General features: G+C 43.3%; 1 protein-coding gene across 1 annotated transcript; it reads right to left on the bottom strand.

Moving 5' to 3' along the window:
* Nucleotides 1–1648: 1648 nt before the first annotated feature.
* LOC124282003 (multiple epidermal growth factor-like domains protein 10) lies at nucleotides 1649–15944 on the bottom strand. The gene is made up of 13 exons (XM_046718008.1): nucleotides 15893–15944; nucleotides 14368–14814; nucleotides 13305–13442; nucleotides 11671–11805; nucleotides 11139–11282; nucleotides 9859–10173; nucleotides 7475–7609; nucleotides 6304–6441; nucleotides 4181–4318; nucleotides 3277–3471; nucleotides 2834–2902; nucleotides 2601–2679; nucleotides 1649–1808 (listed from the first exon to the last, which is right to left on the bottom strand). Exons 1-13 carry the CDS (start codon nucleotides 15942–15944, stop codon nucleotides 1649–1651), a joined length of 2145 nt encoding a protein of 714 aa, XP_046573964.1.
* Between the last annotated feature and the right edge of the window lie 2181 nt (nucleotides 15945–18125).

The following is an 18125-nucleotide window of genomic DNA, read 5'->3' as shown; positions in this document are numbered from 1 at the left end:
ACAGTAAGACGATTTGACATACCATGCAAGGTTGTTTATCGGTAGCTCGAATAAAAACTGACTGCACTGATGACAATGCGGTGACTGAATGACAAACACCACATTGTATTGATATGATTTTATAACCAAGCGTTAGTTTATTGAATACAACAAAGCGAAAAACACCACACGGTTCAACGTTCAATGCCAGTGTTGTAGTTACAGACATGGTAGTTGTAGTTACAGACATGGTAGTTGTAGTTACAGACATGCTAGTTGTAGTTACAGACATGCTAGTTGTAGTTACAGACATGCTAGTTGTAGTTACAGACATGGTAGTTGTAGTTACAGACATGGTAGTTGTAGTTACAGACATGGTAGTTGTAGTTACAGACATGCTAGTTGTAGTTACAGACATGCTAGTTGTAGTTACAGACATGGTAGTGTGACTTCATATTGCGCAGGGAATATACCGTGACCACAAAAATCACTTCAAAGACAGTTACTATTCTGAGTACCTGTATAACTATATACTATACATATATGTACAATAGAATGCTCTCATGCAACGTACGACCAGGGGCGTAGCTACCATTATAGAAAAAGCCCGGGCTTACATAGATTTTTGCTTTAAAAAATATTTTTTTCTAATTCTGGCCAAAAAGACCTCAAATACTATCTACATATAAAGCTTTGCGACCTATGGGGCTTACACGAACAAAGTGGCTCGTTATGCACCTGACGATTGACAGGAAGAATCACGGTTCTATCAACCTATATGGGCCTAATGGTTTTGGTTAACAGATAAAGATATACCAACTTGGGGAAAAAATAAACAATACAGTCTTGTGATCACCTTAGCTTCCACTGCGCGGCAAGTGTGTGTGAATGATGTTTGAAGCCGCAGTCAGCAATTATTTCAGCATAATCATGGTGGAATTTCTTGAGCAAGGTATTTTACCACCACGCATTATTGAGTCTTTGTATAAGTGTGGTCGTTAGATCGCCTTCTCATTAAGTGAATGAGTGAGTATGGTTTTACGCCGCTTTTAGCAATATTCCAGCAATATCACGGCGGGGGACACCAGAAATGGGCTTCACACACTGTACACATATGGGGAATCGAACCCGGGTATCCGGCATGACGAGCGGACGCTTTTAACCATTAGACTACCCCACCGCCCCCTTTACATTAAGACCGCATTGTGAAACGGATGAACAAGTGATTAAACGCATGAGCATTGGTCCACGCAAAAGGTTCATGTTGGCATTCATAGGAACAAGGTATGACCACCCGATCCAACGCGGGCAGTCCTTGCTAAGGATCAGGGCCTCCTTTCACAAAGCACTAAGGTGAGTCACTAAGGTAACCTTAGTGCAATGTTAAAGAATAGGAGTCAAGGTTACCCTTAGTAAAGGTTGCTTCCTGAAAGGAGCCCCTGAAAGGAGCTCTGGGCCCCATGGTGCATGAGATGGTGAACAGAATAACCCAGATAGTTTAATATCTCACATAGCCTTGCAGTGAAACACAATGAAAGAATATACACCTTCATTTGCGATAATAGACAAAGCAACTATGAAATATGAGCGAACGGTTTGTGTACAGTGGATGTGTCACCTAACCACCACTTCAGCTGACTGTGGGCGGGCTACGGCTGGTTGTGACAGGCTAGGTTTGGGACTCAAACGTCGAAGTGTTCTTCCACCGACTGTCCGTGTTTTTGAAGGCTCCTTCGCCTTGGATTTCAACGAAGGACGACTCCGTGTTGGCGCCGGGGTTGACGATGCCGTGGACTTTGAGCTCCTCTTCGGGTCGCCGACAACGTCTCCTGAAACAGCCGCGTTACAGATGAACTTAATCAAGTTAAATCTTTCAGTTGAATATTGAAACGATACTTTCGCTGTATTTAAGGTATGACTTTTGAGCACAAGAGGGTCAAGAGTAGGCAAGCGCAGTAAGCTGGTTCCCGGCTCCGCGTTGTTAACTTGCGACAAGTTGCGACGTAAAGACGGAGCATAGCTTATAAGCAAAGTGTTAGATACGTGTGCGTGCGAATATGTATTTGTGAACTTGCATGGATGTCATTAAAGCATGGCGCACGTTACCAAAAGCATAAATAGATACATCATTGAGTGAGCGAGCGACTGAATCGTATTTCTGAAGTAAGCCACCATATGTTCAGCAAATAATCGAGCCTGGACCCAAGAAACCATTGACTGACAGCTGGACCCGACAGGATGCCAAAGCCCACAATTAACCGTGCGATTCCCTGTTCAATAAAGCGATTCCTCTATATTAACATATAAACATACGATGGTCGTACCTCTAAGATCGCTTTATTGGGATCTCAGATGAAACATTGTAAACAGAACATCCTATTCTAACCCAGGATATATACTGAGAGAAACAAATAAAGGATCAGGGAAAATTTCAAGCGTTCCTTTTGATATTTTCTCGTTTTCATCACCACAGCGCTATTCAAAGCTCTTGACGAAAACTGAAAATAGTATAGGAACGCTTGACTTTCGTGTGATCCCTTATTTGTTTCTCTCAGTATATATCACGCTCTCATTTAGCAAGCAGCCACAGTGGTGCAGGGTATGGGGTTTTGAGGACGTACCAGGCAACGACTCCACCGCCGATAACACAGATGACGATGATGATGAGAGTGATCCCAAGACTGATGGCTGCAACTTTGTCTGAAGTCATAAACCAAGTACTGTGTTTGTACATGTACAGGCTATAGCCCTGGTTAGGTGGACAGACTGTTTGTGTGTGAACATGTACACAGGGTAGCCCTGGTTACAGACCCTGTTGTTAGGTATACAGCAGTGTATAGCGGTCAGTGTTTACCTGGTTTCACAGGGGTAGTGTTGGTCAGTTTGGTCTTCGTGGTGTCCAAGTCTCCGGGCACTCTTGAACCTGATGCACATCATGAATGTTTTCAGCCTCAACTCATTTTGTTTCGAGTTATCCGTAATTCGAATTATACCGATCATGATTATATAGACTCTATTGGAATCTTACATTCAGCGAATTGGCTAAAATAATATCTCATTTTACAGGGTTCGAGGTTTCAGTTTCAAATGCAATTTAAAGGATTTAGGCATTATTGGATTTACTGACACACTATGCAATACACAATTACAAACGATTTAAAAATTCTACTATATCTTTCTGTGGCTAAATTGACATAGTAACTTGATTATACGCCATAGGTAATGAAGTATTTTATCTCCGCTCCCCACACATCCCCGCCCCAGTCCATAGCACCCCTTCGCCGCTGTCGTCCTTACCCTCATCGTCACACGTGAACCACAGCACCCCATCCTCATCCTCATCAGTCTTACCTTTATAGTCACATCGTAGCCCCTCCCACCCTGGGGAACATCCCAGCAGACAGAAGCCTGTTTCAGACTCGCATGGTATACCATCCAGACAGTGACCACACATGACAGAGCAGTTGGTGCCGTAGGAACCATCGGCACACTCTGAAAGCATCAAATACGTACCACTATTATATGTCACTGAAACTGCCCAGAGGACAGCATACCGTTGACCTTGCCACCTTTCTGGTCATGCCCAACATTCATTTGTAGATTTACGATAAATTTACTCTTAAAATCAGAAAAAGATGAAAGAAAAAGGATTATGAGGAACTCGTGGTCATGTCAAGTATTCGTCGAGCAGAGATGCATCCCTTATTCGTACGTGGATGTGCTGGTCGTTGTGACCGGATTACAGACCCTACAATCACCATGTGACCATGTTCACTACACTCGCCAAAACAGTATACATTTTTAACCCGCTGGGTATATCAGGAGTGCTCTTCAACACCGAGTTAAAACAATTTTTCCCAACAACATAGCCTTTAGCTTCGTGACCCACTGGTGTTATTTCGGGAGAGGCCGAACAGCGAAGGTGACGCGAAAGGGCGAGTAGTGACGAATGGCCCTTCATGTTCTGCTACACCAAATCAGTGACTGAGAAACGTTTAGTTTTACGCCGCTTTTCGCAGTATTGCCGCAATATCACGGCGGGGGTCACCTAATCAGAATGAAAAGTTTCTGTAGCCTTCGGTGATCCGTTTGGCACCTATGATCGGATGATTTTATGTGACGTGTTTGTGTTCTTTTAAAGCGCACATCCATCTGGTAATTCCGGAAGTCAAAGCTTAGTTTTGGGGTAACTTTCACCTACCGTGTTCACACTTGTCTCCCTTGGTCCCTGGGTAACAGCCGTTTTCACACATCCCCGTCACCTTGTCACACGGCTCTTCGTCCTTGCACCACCCACACTCCTCCTTGCAGCCGGGGCCGTAGGTCCCCGAAGTACACTCTGTACAGCAGTAACAGTGGGCCAGGGGAATTAGTAGTGTGAGTGAGTGAGTTTAGTTTTACGCCACTTTTAGCAATACATGTATTCCAGCAAAATCACAACTGGGAACACCAGACATGGGCTTCACACATTGTACCCATGTGGGGAATCGAACCCGGGTCTTTGTAGTGACGAGCGAACGCTTTAACCACTAGGCTACCTTACCGCCCCTGAATCAGTAGGAGGATGGAGACGAGATTCTGAAGATGGTCTCATAACGCGTTACATTAGTTCGCTCCGCTAATCGTGTATTGGAAGCACAGGTTGATCAACACTACCATACTATACACTTGGATAAAAGTATATAAAAACTATGACTTTTGAACCCTATTGCAGTCATTTAACTTCATATCATAATTATGTTTGTATCATTATTTCTAGCCTTCGGGTGCACCCTATATTGATTTCAGATATGCATGTGTTATGATCCAAGGCGAGCATCACGTGAAGCACGTGTACCCGTCATTAAGCAAGTATCAAGTTTCATTAAACTGTTCTTTCAGCTCAATAGCTTGGACATTCAACTGACTTCGTTGATGATAGGCAAATATGGCTTCCCATCAAATGGCAACTGCTCAAAGACAGCACGTTATTGGTATGCGGTATGCCTGCATGTCACTGGGAGTTATTGCAAGATATGTTGGTTGTCATCCATCGACTATCAGCTGATTGGCCAGAAAAGATCAGCAAACTAATGACCAGCGTCTGATACAGACAGACAGACAGACAGATTTTATTGACATAAGCCACATGGGCCTCTGGCCATACATACAATACAATATATATAATATTTATGTTGGATGGTGAGGATGACATTATTAATAAGTTAAAAGTTGTTTCTTACACGGAATGCTTCATACACATATCTACCTAGAGAGTGTTGAGTATTAATATTTTCTGATGATAATAACTGTATACATTTATAAAATATAAACTGAATTTTTTTTTACAATAATATATTTTTAAATAAATAGATCTTAGGTGAGTGTACGATGGACACTTGAGTAAAAAGTGAAATTCGTCTTCTATGTCATTAAGATAACATTTAGTACAAATTCTTTCATCCCGTGGGATTTTATTACTACCATGTCTACCAGTTTCAATTAATAATGTATGAGATGATATTCGTAATTTACATAATGCAGACCTAGCTTTGGTTACAATTTAAAACATTTACTAAATACATTTCAAAGCCAAATTTCACCTTAAATTGTTTGAATAACATATCAGTAGTAGATGTCCTCATCTCCTGGTACCAATACGTAATGAATTTATCTTGTAGTCGTTGTTTTAAGAAAGACATGATACAGTCAACGAAGAGGGTCAGGTATGTCATTCCTGTTGGCGGAGGTCACACCAGATATTGGCATTGTGCTCAGTTATTGATATTTATGCGATTTCTTGAGGTTTTATGCAAGAACTTGAACATGACCGTACTTGTTTAAAATGTCATGCGACCATAGTTATCTGCACTACAAAATGAGTCAGTGTTTTAAAATGTTTGCTTTTCCAAATAAGCTACAGTTTTTCGTTCTTTTTGTGTGCTTAGATAAATGACTTTGGTGTCGTTAATGGTGACATATTAATGCTGTGAAAGTGTATGGAGTGTTGCAACACTTTTTGCATGTGTATATTATAGCGTTGCCACAAGTATCATATGAATTTTCTAGAACATGGTTAATGACAAACTTTTGACGACAATCGTCTCGTCTTGATTTGGGACATGCATGCCAGTGACATCACGAATAACGAGCCATGCTGTCGAGGGGCAGGGTGCCAGTTATTCAAACAAATCAAACACTCAGTCATTATCTACTACTGGTCTTACAGCAAGGACAACTCTGTTCCTAATGCTGAAACAAACAATAGGTAAACGTCTCAGGGTATCAGTGTTCAGGTCGTTCAGGGCATGGACCTGTGACCTGTGACATGTGACCTTAACCTACCTGCATCACAGTTACAGCCAGTCCAGCTAGGGGCACACTCTCCAGGACAACGACCTGTGACCTTGTCACATGGCTCCCCATCTTGACACTGACCACACTCCAACTTGCAGTACATTCCCCATGTGCCGTCTCTACATTCTTGAGGGAAAACACACGTAGTTTAGTTGGGCGATCGATGAAGCTATGTTTTAAGTTATTCTGTATTTTGTTTCTTGTTTAAAGCCGCAATCTTAAGCTACAATAATGCTCGCTTATCCAACAAACCAATGACTGACATCATGAACAACGTCAGACATCAAGCCGGTACGTTAACACGTGATCATGCAGGTCACCAGCTCTGACCATACAACCTATGTGTGACAAGTATAGCCAATCCTAGCCCGGAATACACACTTGGTTCAGCTACCGCTAAAAGATCTTAGGACGTCCGTTACAGGTCACGTGAGATCTATCGTTGGTGACAGACCAATGAAATACCTAACAGCTGAAGTTGATATTAACCCATTAGAGAGCAGCTGTCTCCAGCTTTACGGCATTAGGTTCAAATGGGCGACTTCCATTCCATGTCACGCTTTAAAAACTCATTGGCAAAGTTCTCGAATTAAATTTTGAAAACTGAACAAATTTGATTCATTGTGGAGTGGCCAACAGATGTCCGAGATTATATAGCAGTGTTTCACACGTGCTTTTAAAGTATTTTCGGTTTGAAATGTATATTTCTTTTTGACGGACTGTCGTTCGGACTACTCTGTTTACGGGTTGACTGATTAGAGAGGACAATCCTAATCTGGTGAGCGACGTTTTGAATTGATCGGACAGAGGATCGTTCTCGATCCATAATAGGGTGTCCTCAGGTCTTTGTTTTCGGATCTTAATGAGAATGGTCAAACAATCACAAACATAGTACATTGTCCAGTGGGCAATAGGTACCTGTGGGAATAGTTGAAAAGTCGGATACCCTGCGGATCGCTCAATCCAATTTTAGAAATATTCAAATGTAAACACCCTGTATATTCGAAAACGAAAACTATCCTTTCAACGTATTTTAGTACCTAAACCTTTATACGCGTTAGTCACAGGCATGTATAATCTGACACACCAAACTGAGTTATGACCTTTCTGGCAGATTTAATGGGGCCCGAGACAGATCTGACAGAGACAATGCCCCTACCTTGATCACACCGTGTTCCGGTCCAGCCATCAGCACAACCGGAAGTACAGATTCCAGTCGTAACGTGGCACAGCGCGTCATCCTTGCAATGGCCGCACTCCACACATCCCAGACCAAAGGTTCCACGTGGACATGCTGGACATAGGTGACCATGCGTGGGTGAATTAAACAACTGACTTCAATATATTGGCAACACAGATGCACACGATGTACGTGGTTGTATACCTCCATAAACGCAAAGAAATATATTGAAGTAAATTTCAAACATTAAAAACATCAAGAATTCGACAGTTAATCCTGAACACTAAACGATGAAACAACGATATCATATGACTAACCTGCGTTTGTTGAGACGCCCCACCCACTGCTTATCAGCTTATCAGGAAAAACATATTCCGCTAGTGGGCGTGGTCTATTTGTTTTAAGGTTCATTGCCTCTGTCACTATTCAAATGATATGAAATCACCTACAATTATAATACTACCTCAACTCCTTTACTCTGTTCACGTTGTAGTCCTAATACACGGAGGTACATTTGCACACTGACGGGGCCGGAATATTGTGTTGATGTCATATCGAGGTAATGAAAAATGACTGAAACAACGTCTGGCGTTTATGGAGGTGTGTAAAACGGGGTGTTCAAACGTCATTACACATTGCTGATAAACACGTAAACATAACTGTATTCAAGTCAACTATAAATGATACAATATTAACTTCACCAATATAAACTTACCGGCAAAAGAAAGTATACCATTTCTCAAATTTTAAAGAAATATTTTTGTAGGTTAATTATACACTGAAACATGTCGCCCCAACGTAGCAATTTGATACCCGCAGTGAAATTCACCTGCACGTCGTGAATAAAACGTCGAAGTGGTCAATTGTATAAACCATGGTTTGGGGCCTCTGAGTTCCACATGCACTAAGGGTAAAAAAGTTAGTGTGCGGACAGGTTACACATGCAGTTTGAAAAAGATCACAACAGATATGCCACGACTATCAGCAGTTGAACGTGAGAGGGCCATAGGTATGCTCAAGATGGGGTCGACACACGTCAACGTTGCAAGAACCTTCGGCTGCACCCGTGTAGCTGTCTCTGGACTGCTGCAACGTTACAGGCAGACGGACCAGACACAGGACAGGCCAAAAAGTGGGAGACCGCGAGTAACAACACCAGCTGAAGACCGGAATTGAGGACGTTACACCTGAGAAACCGTTTTCTGACGGTAACGTCATCAGTGGCGAATTCCCTTGATCACCGTGTCAGTCGATACACGGTGGCTAGACGTCTTCGGGCAGCAGGTATCAGAGCCTACAGACCCTTCAAAGGACATGTGTTGACCCCTGAACACAGACGTCACAAATTGCGTTGGGCCCGAGTTGTTCGTCGTTGGCAGCGACGAGAGAAACAACGTGAACGTTCTACAGTGGCCAGCACGTTCTCGAGAGATGTCCCCGATCGAGCATATGTGGGATGCACTAGACAGGCGCGTGCGGAAACGCCCTAACCCACCACAGAATGAAAGGTATCCTCCCATTTGTCAGACGTGCCATTTGTCAGACAGGATAAAACAACAAACTATCTTGTTGAGTGCACAGCTAATCCCCTGTCTGTTACCTCTTAATGAAATAGGAATGGCCCATAAAACAAATAACAGAAATCAGAAATGTAAGAAATCAGAGAAGACTTTTTAATAATAATGATAATAACAATCAAAATAGTGATCACATCTAGTACAAGTAAGCAAATCAGTATGAAATCAGCCAGAATTGATTATATTAGAGTAGAGTTCAATATTGTCAGCCCAGTTTCAATAAGTGTCCAACAGCATCCAGGAATTGAACAGATGTCTTCTGGCCACTTGTCAGCTTCTCTTTCAACCGGAGCAGTCTCCCCTCAAGACTCTATGTACACCTTCTTCCTGGGTGGGGGAGTGGCACCAAAGTCAATCTGCGTTAGCTTAGCACCTTCCGATGTCTCTATGCCTTGGATCAGGTCCACAAATCGGTACAGGTTTGGGTGCTGATGTGGGAGACTTCTGTTCACACGAGCATGAAATCCCTCCAAATTGATGTTTGTCCTCGGTCCAACTGTGTGGTGATGATTCCATAGGGGTAGAGGAAAACGGGCGTTGTCGGCAACCCATGTCGTCACCATGTAGTCATTGAAGCCTTGGGACCTTGCAATTTCATAGTCTCCAACCAGGCTTCTTGTACATCAGGAAGAGGAAGTAGGGGAAGTCCAGCCGCTCTTCGAATCCAACTCTGCACTTGGGGATCTTCCTTGTACTGGACAGCTAAGCCTAGATCTTGAGTTTTCCTCCAAATAGCCTGGGTATAGTGGAAGAAACACCCCTTGATGTCTGCTGTGGGGAACTCACCCTCGACTGCTCGAATGGCCGCCATCTCGAAGTCTGTCTGCACAGTAGCTGGTGACAAGGGTTGGTTGAGAATCTGCTGCACCTCTGTCTTCAGCAGCGTGAACAGCCTGGCGTATGTTGTCGGTTGTCGGTTGGGCAGCAGGGCGAAGACAAGTGGGTACATCGTATATCCACTGCGGGCATGTACAGTGTACAGCTGGTTCCAAAGGTTGGGGCAACAGGATAAGGTACCATCCATGTAGATCGTATTTGCTTCGGAAAGATATCCCAGTTGCTCATCAGTGGAAAAGATCAGGATCTTGTCTTCTTCGCCATCTTCACAGAGTAGAAATCTTCTGCCATCTCTGGTTGTGGCCCACCGAAGTACATGTACAGGGACTGTTGTTCGGCGATGTCGGTAGAGGGAACTCTTCAAGCTTGGGAAGGAACTTACAAACGCAATCATAATCTGGTTAATCTGTATCACTTAACGAACTTGAGAGCGGGGAGTAGCCTGCTCTGTTCACAGTTTGGAGCAGCTCATTAATTAGTGGACAAGTCCAGGCAGTTACACTGGTCACACGGAATAGACAGCAGCTTGCACAAGCCCTCCAGGACGAATGACGTCGCATACCACGTGACCTTGTCCACGTGACCTTGTCCTTCGGCTAGAAGGGAGGCTGCGTGCCTGTATTGATTCAAGCAGGGAGACTATATAACGTGTTGTAGATTATCCCTGATTCAAGGGATGGGCACACAGGATACAAAAGTGATGGTAGTGAACATGTATTGTGTGTAACTCAGTACCTGCTTATCCTCTATATGACTGAAAACTGGTCTTCAGGACCACAAGTGAACTTGCGCATGTCTGGCGCCACGTGTTTCTGTAGTATGCGTGTGATTTGTAGCTCAGGTTGAGTACAGATGTTATTAACACCCCTGCATTATGTTTGTGTGTCTCGGTAGTCTGGGTCAATGATAATGACCTCTTGAAAACCTTGTATACTTTCTTTTGCCGGTCATTTTATTATTTAATCATTAACACAGAAGACACTGAAGACAACAGTCCGGAAGCAGTGATATTGTAGCGCTTTGAGCACCAACTTAATGGTTGGATTAAGCGCTATATAAATTTTCTGTATTATCATTGTTCAGTAAAAGAACACAAGCCCCGCCCACTTCATCATCAGCCAATCAAGAAACACAATTGTAAAAGCCCCGCCCACTCTATCATCAGCCAATAGGAAACACCTCCGTAAAACCCCGCCCACTATATCATCGTCAGTTCAAACCTTTCTTACCTTTATCACAGCGATAGCCCGACCACCCAGGTTCACAGTCGGTGTCGGGGGGACAGATGCCGTTGACTTGGTCGCAGGCTGTGTTGTTCCCGCAGTGACCGCAAGTATTGCTGCAGTTGGCGCCATATGATCCCGACATGCATTCTGAGGAGATAATGATCCTTCTCCAGTTAGGAAAAACTGATACCATGTTTACTGACTCGTGATTTGGAACAAGTAATGGCGCGGTTACTGCGTCGTCTCATTCTCACTCGTTAATCGTTCAGCTGGTATTTATTTAGTTAAATATATGGATAAATATAGACGCCTTTTCTTTAATCGATTGCCCCCATTGTATACTTGCTAAAATAAACAGGAAGTGAACCTTGAAATAAAGATATCAGATTGAAAACTACGAACCGGTACGGTCTTTCGAAAGATGGCGCCCCTACGGATCTAGTACTTGTTGACTTTTAAAATAATGTAAGAAAGTTGAGGATGAACGTTTTGTATAGGCTTTAAGAATATGAATCTTTCAAAAGGTGTGATTTACCTTGATCACATTTCTGTCCCATCCACCCTAGGTCACATCCGGTCTCGCACCTCCCCGTTTCCCTGTGGCAATTCTCGCCGAGGCTGCAGTGGCCGCACTTCTGACAGCCGACACCGTGTGTGGAGTTGGGACAGACTGAAACAGTGCAGGGAGTTGTTGACGTTGACGTGACAGACGTATTGCCTAGATTGAAAAGCAGAGGTTACGTCCACAGAAGCAGAAACCTCTCGTTGTAATAACGGGTAAATCCTTTGATAATCTGCGGTTTTTTAATCATGAAAAGTATTTTGGCAGTTTTACTTGGTTGACTGCGCGTCATCATACCCGACTGCTTGAGGCATTGCTCATTATATCTAATGTACCCGGGTTAGAATTGGTCTTCAGCAGCCAATGCTTGTCAGAAGAGGCGACTAACGGAATCGAGTGGTCAGGCTCGCTGACTTGGTTGACACATATGTCATCGTGTCCAAACAGCGTAGATGCTCATGATGTTGATCACTGGATTGTCTTGTCCAGGATCGATTACTTACAGACCGCCGACATATAGCTGGAATATTGCTGAGTGCGGCGTAAAACAACAACCAAACAACACACGTTTGTCGAGATTATATAATCAAGCCGCAGTGATATAGCTGAAATATTGCTGACTGCCGAGTTACCCTACATTCACTCACTCACTCCACGTACACTCGTCGCAGTGGTCCCCTGTCCATCCAGGCTCACAGAGCCCAGGGCAGTGTCCGGTGACACGGTCACACTGGGCCTTGTCCTTACAGTGACCACACCTTTGGCAGCGAGTGCCGTACGTTCCTTTTTTGCAGGCTGAAAGAAAAACTGACATTGACATATATCCCAACACAAACCTGTACTAGAAGTACGATCCTCGATAGAGTAGTGAAGCTATGGATAATATTAGACAATGATAACTAACCTCTATAGTCCGGACGGAATCGGTCACTGTAAAATCCGACATATTAAATGTCCGTATTAGGGATCACATTTATGGAGATATGTTCCTGGTGATTTTCATATTGACGGGACCAGGTTTATTAAAGTGTGATTTGAGACTATCAACCCGCGAAGATCCGGGTTAGAATTGGTCTTCAGCAACCCATGCTTATCCTAAGAGGCGACCTGCGGGATCGGGTGGTCAGGCTCGCTGACTTAGTTGACACATGTCATCGTATCCCAATTGCGTAGCTGGATGCTCATGATGTTGATCATTGTATTGCCCGGTCCCTGCTCTATCATTTACATGCTGCCACTACAAAGCTGGAATATTGCTGAATGCGGGCATTAAAAAAACAAAAACAAAAAAAACTCAAATATGAGACTTCCCTCGCTTATCCACTAAATGTATATTTTATTGTGATGAATACACCGTTCCCATTCGTTTTCAACATGATTTGTAAGATACGAGAAGATCAAATTACAGTGTAATCACGAACGAGAGGAATTCAGTTCAATTCTGTTCTATTAGAGACATGGGAGTGATGACGCCACTTCCGGAAAGACGTGGTGCTGGCGAATGGGTCTAAGGTATGTGTCAGGATACAACTAAGAAATGTTACACCGGATGACCGGGGATGTGTCGAGGCGACAGCTGGTCACCCTCCCTCGCGTTGGCTACTGACCTCGCTTGCACCTGATGCCCCTCCAGCCCGGCTTGCACCCCTTCTTGCACCGCCCGTAGTTAGGGTCACAGTCGCCTGGGCATGCGCACTGGCCACAGCGTAGGACACATCGTGAACCGTAACGACCCGGTGGGCAGTCTACAACATCAGCATTGTGTATTTGCCATTGGACATGATTAAATTATTATTCTGTTCAATATATTTCAAGTGTATATTTTAATAATTATATATTGTTTCCAAAGGCCTGATCGATATGCATCTCGTCTTGTCTCTAACTTTTCAACGAAAATTGTTCTCCAAAACATACATATTTCGTGGTCAGTTTACGCCATTATTGGTAATAGACTAAGTGTGTGAGTGTGTGTGTGCGTGCGTGTACAGCTGCCTGTGCATGCACTGGGGATCATCTTATTCAATAAGATAAGTAAATATTATATACTTCCTTCTTGGATGGGGTGGTGGGGTAGCCTAGTGGTAAAAGCGTCCGCTCGTCACGCCGAAGACCCAGGTTCGATTGCACACATGTGTACAATGTGTGAAGCCCATTTCTGGTGTCCCCAGCTGTGATACTGCTAGAATATTGCTAAAAGCGGCGTAAAATTATACTCACTCACTCCTCCTTGGGTGACGATTGGTATTTTGGTCCCAAGCATATGCTATAAATAGTTTATAAGGGTATAAAACGGTTTACTCAACGACATCCCTTTATACTTTCAGGAGGCGCGGGTGTCAAGGTCGCCGGAGTCGTCCCAAGATTTCACAAAACAACAGTTGCTTCCCTTAGCCGTACCAGAACATATTATAGCGGGTTCGAATCCCGGTTCGCCCTCCGTAAGTTTCTGGGTTTATCATATTTCCCCGAATCGGTACACTTCGAAGATATGAATTGTTCCGGTCTTTTTCCTACTTCCGCGGTGGTATATAGGTTCAAGGTTAAATCCAACTCACTCACTCACTCACTCACTCACTCACCCACCCATCCACGCACGCGCGCAGTCACTCAGCCACTCACGCAACCAGCCAACCAACCAACCAACCAAGCAGCCAGCTCCCACCCACTCACCTTTCCTGACCTGCCAGTCCCCAGAATGACCATGGGACATGGCCTGTATATAGTTAATGGTGAACTTGTTGCTTCCCCGATGGGACATCAGCTTGTTCTTGTATGGCGTGTTGCCTCTGCCGATCTGTATCAAGCCCTTGTCGTCCCACGACAACCAGAACACTTTGTAGAAGGAACAGTACAGCATCCTGATGGAGCTAGAGGCCTTGGCCGTGCAGGTCAAGCAACCCTCCAAGATGGATGACAGGCGTGGCTTCTCGGTCCGGTCGAGCATGACCACATAGTAGGCCTTGGTCTTCTGGTAGAGGACTGTCTCTGTGAGGATGAGGTAGGCCTTGGAGCAGGTCTTCACCTTCAGCACCATGGAGTGGGCGCCCGTGATCTTCACCCCGACGTCGTTGATGTATTTGACGTGTTTGCCGGATGTGTTGAAGGACACGTACTGATCTTGAAATTGTGGAGGGATATTAGTGTTGTGTTGTATACATACTATGTTCATAAGGGTACACACAAGTCCTAGGACTCGGGTAGAGTCATAGCTCAACGTAGAGAGCCATAAATGATTCTCAGACTACACGATATTGAAACACAAAACAGTCACCAGTACTCACCAGGTGTTGGGTCTCACCAAACCTGCACAAATGAGTCAGACTCGCTGTTCATAAGTGTCTCACCAAGCTTGTACAAAGGGTTGGTTGGTTTGTTTAACACCGCAATCAACAATATTCCAGCTATATGTCAGCGGTCCGTAAATAATTGAGTCTGGACCAGACAATCCAGTGATCAACTGCATGAGCATCGATCTACGCAATTAGGATACGATGACATGTGTCAATCAAGTCAGCGAGTCTGACCACCCGATCCCGTTAGTCGCCTCTTACGACAAGCATGGGTTACAGAAGATCAATTCTAACCAGGATCTTCACGGGTAGACGCCAACTGGAGAATTGACACAGGACAAATTGACAAAATCTGCGAGATGTGAGAGGAGCTGTGACAAAGTATGCACACTAAACAAGTGGCAGTGGCTGAAAGCTGCAAATTGCGACCTTGAACCATTTCTCCAGATCCTTCCCTCTCCTGATTTAGTCAGTCCCACAGTCCCGGAACCACACCCACCTATTTATACCCGCGTTCCCTATACCCGTATCCTATTCCAATTGCATATAGATTGATGGTCATGGTGTCAATCACTAGATTCTCAGGTCCAGACTCGATGACATACAGATCGCCACTATATGTCTAGATTACAGAGTGCGGCTTTAAACATACAAAAATCAAAACATGCATGAAACCATCCGATCACCATTTCACTTCAAGAAGATAAAAATATTAAAACAAATTTGTTTCGCAATTCTACCCTGATAGAAGTAACCACAATATATTTGACCGTGTGAGTGACTCAAAATTTAATGTCACGTCGTTGGTATGTCAGCCTATTGTGACTAAACATTGTGAATTATCTATCAGTCCGAGATTCTTGTTATTCCTTGTTCTGCAACCATGTAAAATATCCGATACTTACATGCATCAGTGTAGAAGACTTGAGTCAACACTAGGATCAGTACCAGTCCCATGGACGTGGGAGTAAAAATATGTCGATCAGCATCCATGACAAACATCAGCTGGTGGGAAAGATATTCGTTAAAATCCACCACTGCTAATTAGCAGTTGTCGAATTAGAGTTTAAAAGTCCCAGCTATGATCGACCTCATAATCACAACAAAAATTTGCAGTAAGCGTGAATTAACTGCTGAGTATACTTATTATGAGCAGGTTTGGTGCAAACAAACCAGTATTTAAGTGAGTTAAATGTTACGTCGCATCAACATTATTTCAATCATATAGTGACGATACCAAATCTGCGCATAGACCCAAGTCAATTTTAAATAAATTTACTAAGTTTAAAGGAGTTTCTTAAAATACATATGTCTACAGTATTAACTGCAATTAGAAAAGGCATAACACCAAATTTAAAAACAGGACATTTGACACATTACATATAGTTACAATTTATGATACAGACCATTTTCTCTTAAGTAGTTCATCATGCCCGCTAAGGAGGGCCAGTGTAAGGTGACGTGGCTTTATGCAAATTGAGTACGGACCCTCAAAGATACGGGGAGTATGACGGCAGTTTGGATTGTCGGACATACGCTGTTTGTCTTATACATGATAGTTGCCTTTAAAGTGAACTGATTTATCCTGTTTTACAACATTCGAGACGACACTTTTCACATTAAAAGTACAACAATTGTATTAGTATCGTAAATGTTAAACATTTTCCTGCATTAAAACAACCCATGGCTATACCGTGCAAGGTACACCAATTCTTTCTTTTATATTCAGTGTTAATTTTAATTAATGTAATAACTAAAAGTGTTTCACTTACTGCCTGAGCGTACAACCCCCTAGGATGTCGACGTCAGCAACACCTCGCACATCATCACCGACACACAGAGAAGTGAGCCTGTACGACAGTACCAGAGCCCCACTTGAATGTCGTGATCAATTAACGCCTGATGGAAAGTGTCACAGTAAAACACACATGCGTATATACACAGGAATCACCGGTAACGTGACAAACCCAACAAAGACCGGTATTCCTTTATTATACCATATACGAGCATTTTTGGCAAACTATTTGAAAATTCTCATTAAAGAGGTTGTAACTATCAAGTAAGTTTTCTTTGTGAAATTCGTTGTTGTCGATATAGCTCCAGAAATGTTGATTTTCTGAGCGATAAGATGTAGGCATTGTTTAGTTATGCGTGACATTGGAGCTGTGCCAATATTTTCTGTCTATCTTTTGCATCTTGCGTTTAAACATAGGCAAACCTTTCGTTGACGAATTGTTCATTATCAAAACAAGCTTGGAAGGGGTTGGTTTATTAACTACGTTTCTTATACATTTCTATTTTTTCACAATATAATCATGTTAGGTGTTATATTATTTAGCCTCTTCTATGCAGTGTCAAATATACATTGAACATACTTTACTTCTACCTATATTTCATGATTGATTTGTGTTAAGTTCAGTAGGGACCGTTTCAAAAATTCGATGTGTGATAAAACATTTAATTCCTTTAAACTTTGCAAGATACGTTCCCTAAGACGTCAGAGAGATGGTGCTAAAATGGTGAAAGAAATTCCAAAGTTAAACCAACGTATCAGTGTTTTAATTTCAAGGCTGTGGGGCAATATCAAAACCAACTCACCAAACGCGTTTTCATTAAGGTCTTTCATTAAGGCTAGAAATACCCATTAGCGTTATAACGCTTTGGGGGGCGGGACCTGCCGTCTGTGCCGCGTCATATCGTCACGTTACTGTATGAAGGAATACAATTATACTTAACATCACCTGCATGTGTGAGGAGTGAGTTAGTGAGTTAGTTAATATTTAACGTCACATCGGCAATATTTCAGCCATATCGTGATCATGTGTGAGGAGGGAATGGTGGAGTGAGTGAGTGGGTGAATGAGTTAAACTTACGCCGCTTTTAATAGTATTCCATAATTTTCACTGTTGGGGACGCCACAAATGGGCTTCACACATTGTACGTATATGGGGAATCGAACCATTGTCTTAAACCTGACGAGCAACGTTTTAACCAGTCGGCCACCCCAGTGATGAAGTGAGTGAGGTTTGTTTGACGCCGTTCTCTGCAGTTACATCACTGGGTTTCAGCTTAAGAACCAAAACCCCCCAAACAGTGGGCACCCTGGACGTTTTAGGCCATGGGTAGTCATGGCAAACT

This window comes from Haliotis rubra, unplaced genomic scaffold, assembly GCF_003918875.1.
Source record: "Haliotis rubra isolate DU_JTF1 unplaced genomic scaffold, ASM391887v1 Scf291, whole genome shotgun sequence".
Lineage (NCBI taxonomy): Eukaryota > Metazoa > Mollusca > Gastropoda > Lepetellida > Haliotidae > Haliotis > Haliotis rubra.
This window is presented reverse-complemented; position numbering and strand designations above follow the sequence as displayed.

Bases quoted from the DNA above. Each gene is read 5' to 3' on its own strand.
- LOC124282003 (XM_046718008.1), bottom strand. From the start codon at position 15,944: ATGGGACTGGTACTGATCCTAGTGTTGACTCAAGTCTTCTACACTGAT. The intron at 7,610-9,858 runs GTGAGTTCCCCA...ACCTATGTCCAG, and splicing joins GGCCATTCGAGCAGTCGAGG to CATGTCCACGTGGAACCTTT. The intron at 1,809-2,600 runs GTACGTCCTCAA...CGGCTGTTTCAG, and splicing joins GGCGGTGGAGTCGTTGCCTG to GAGACGTTGTCGGCGACCCG.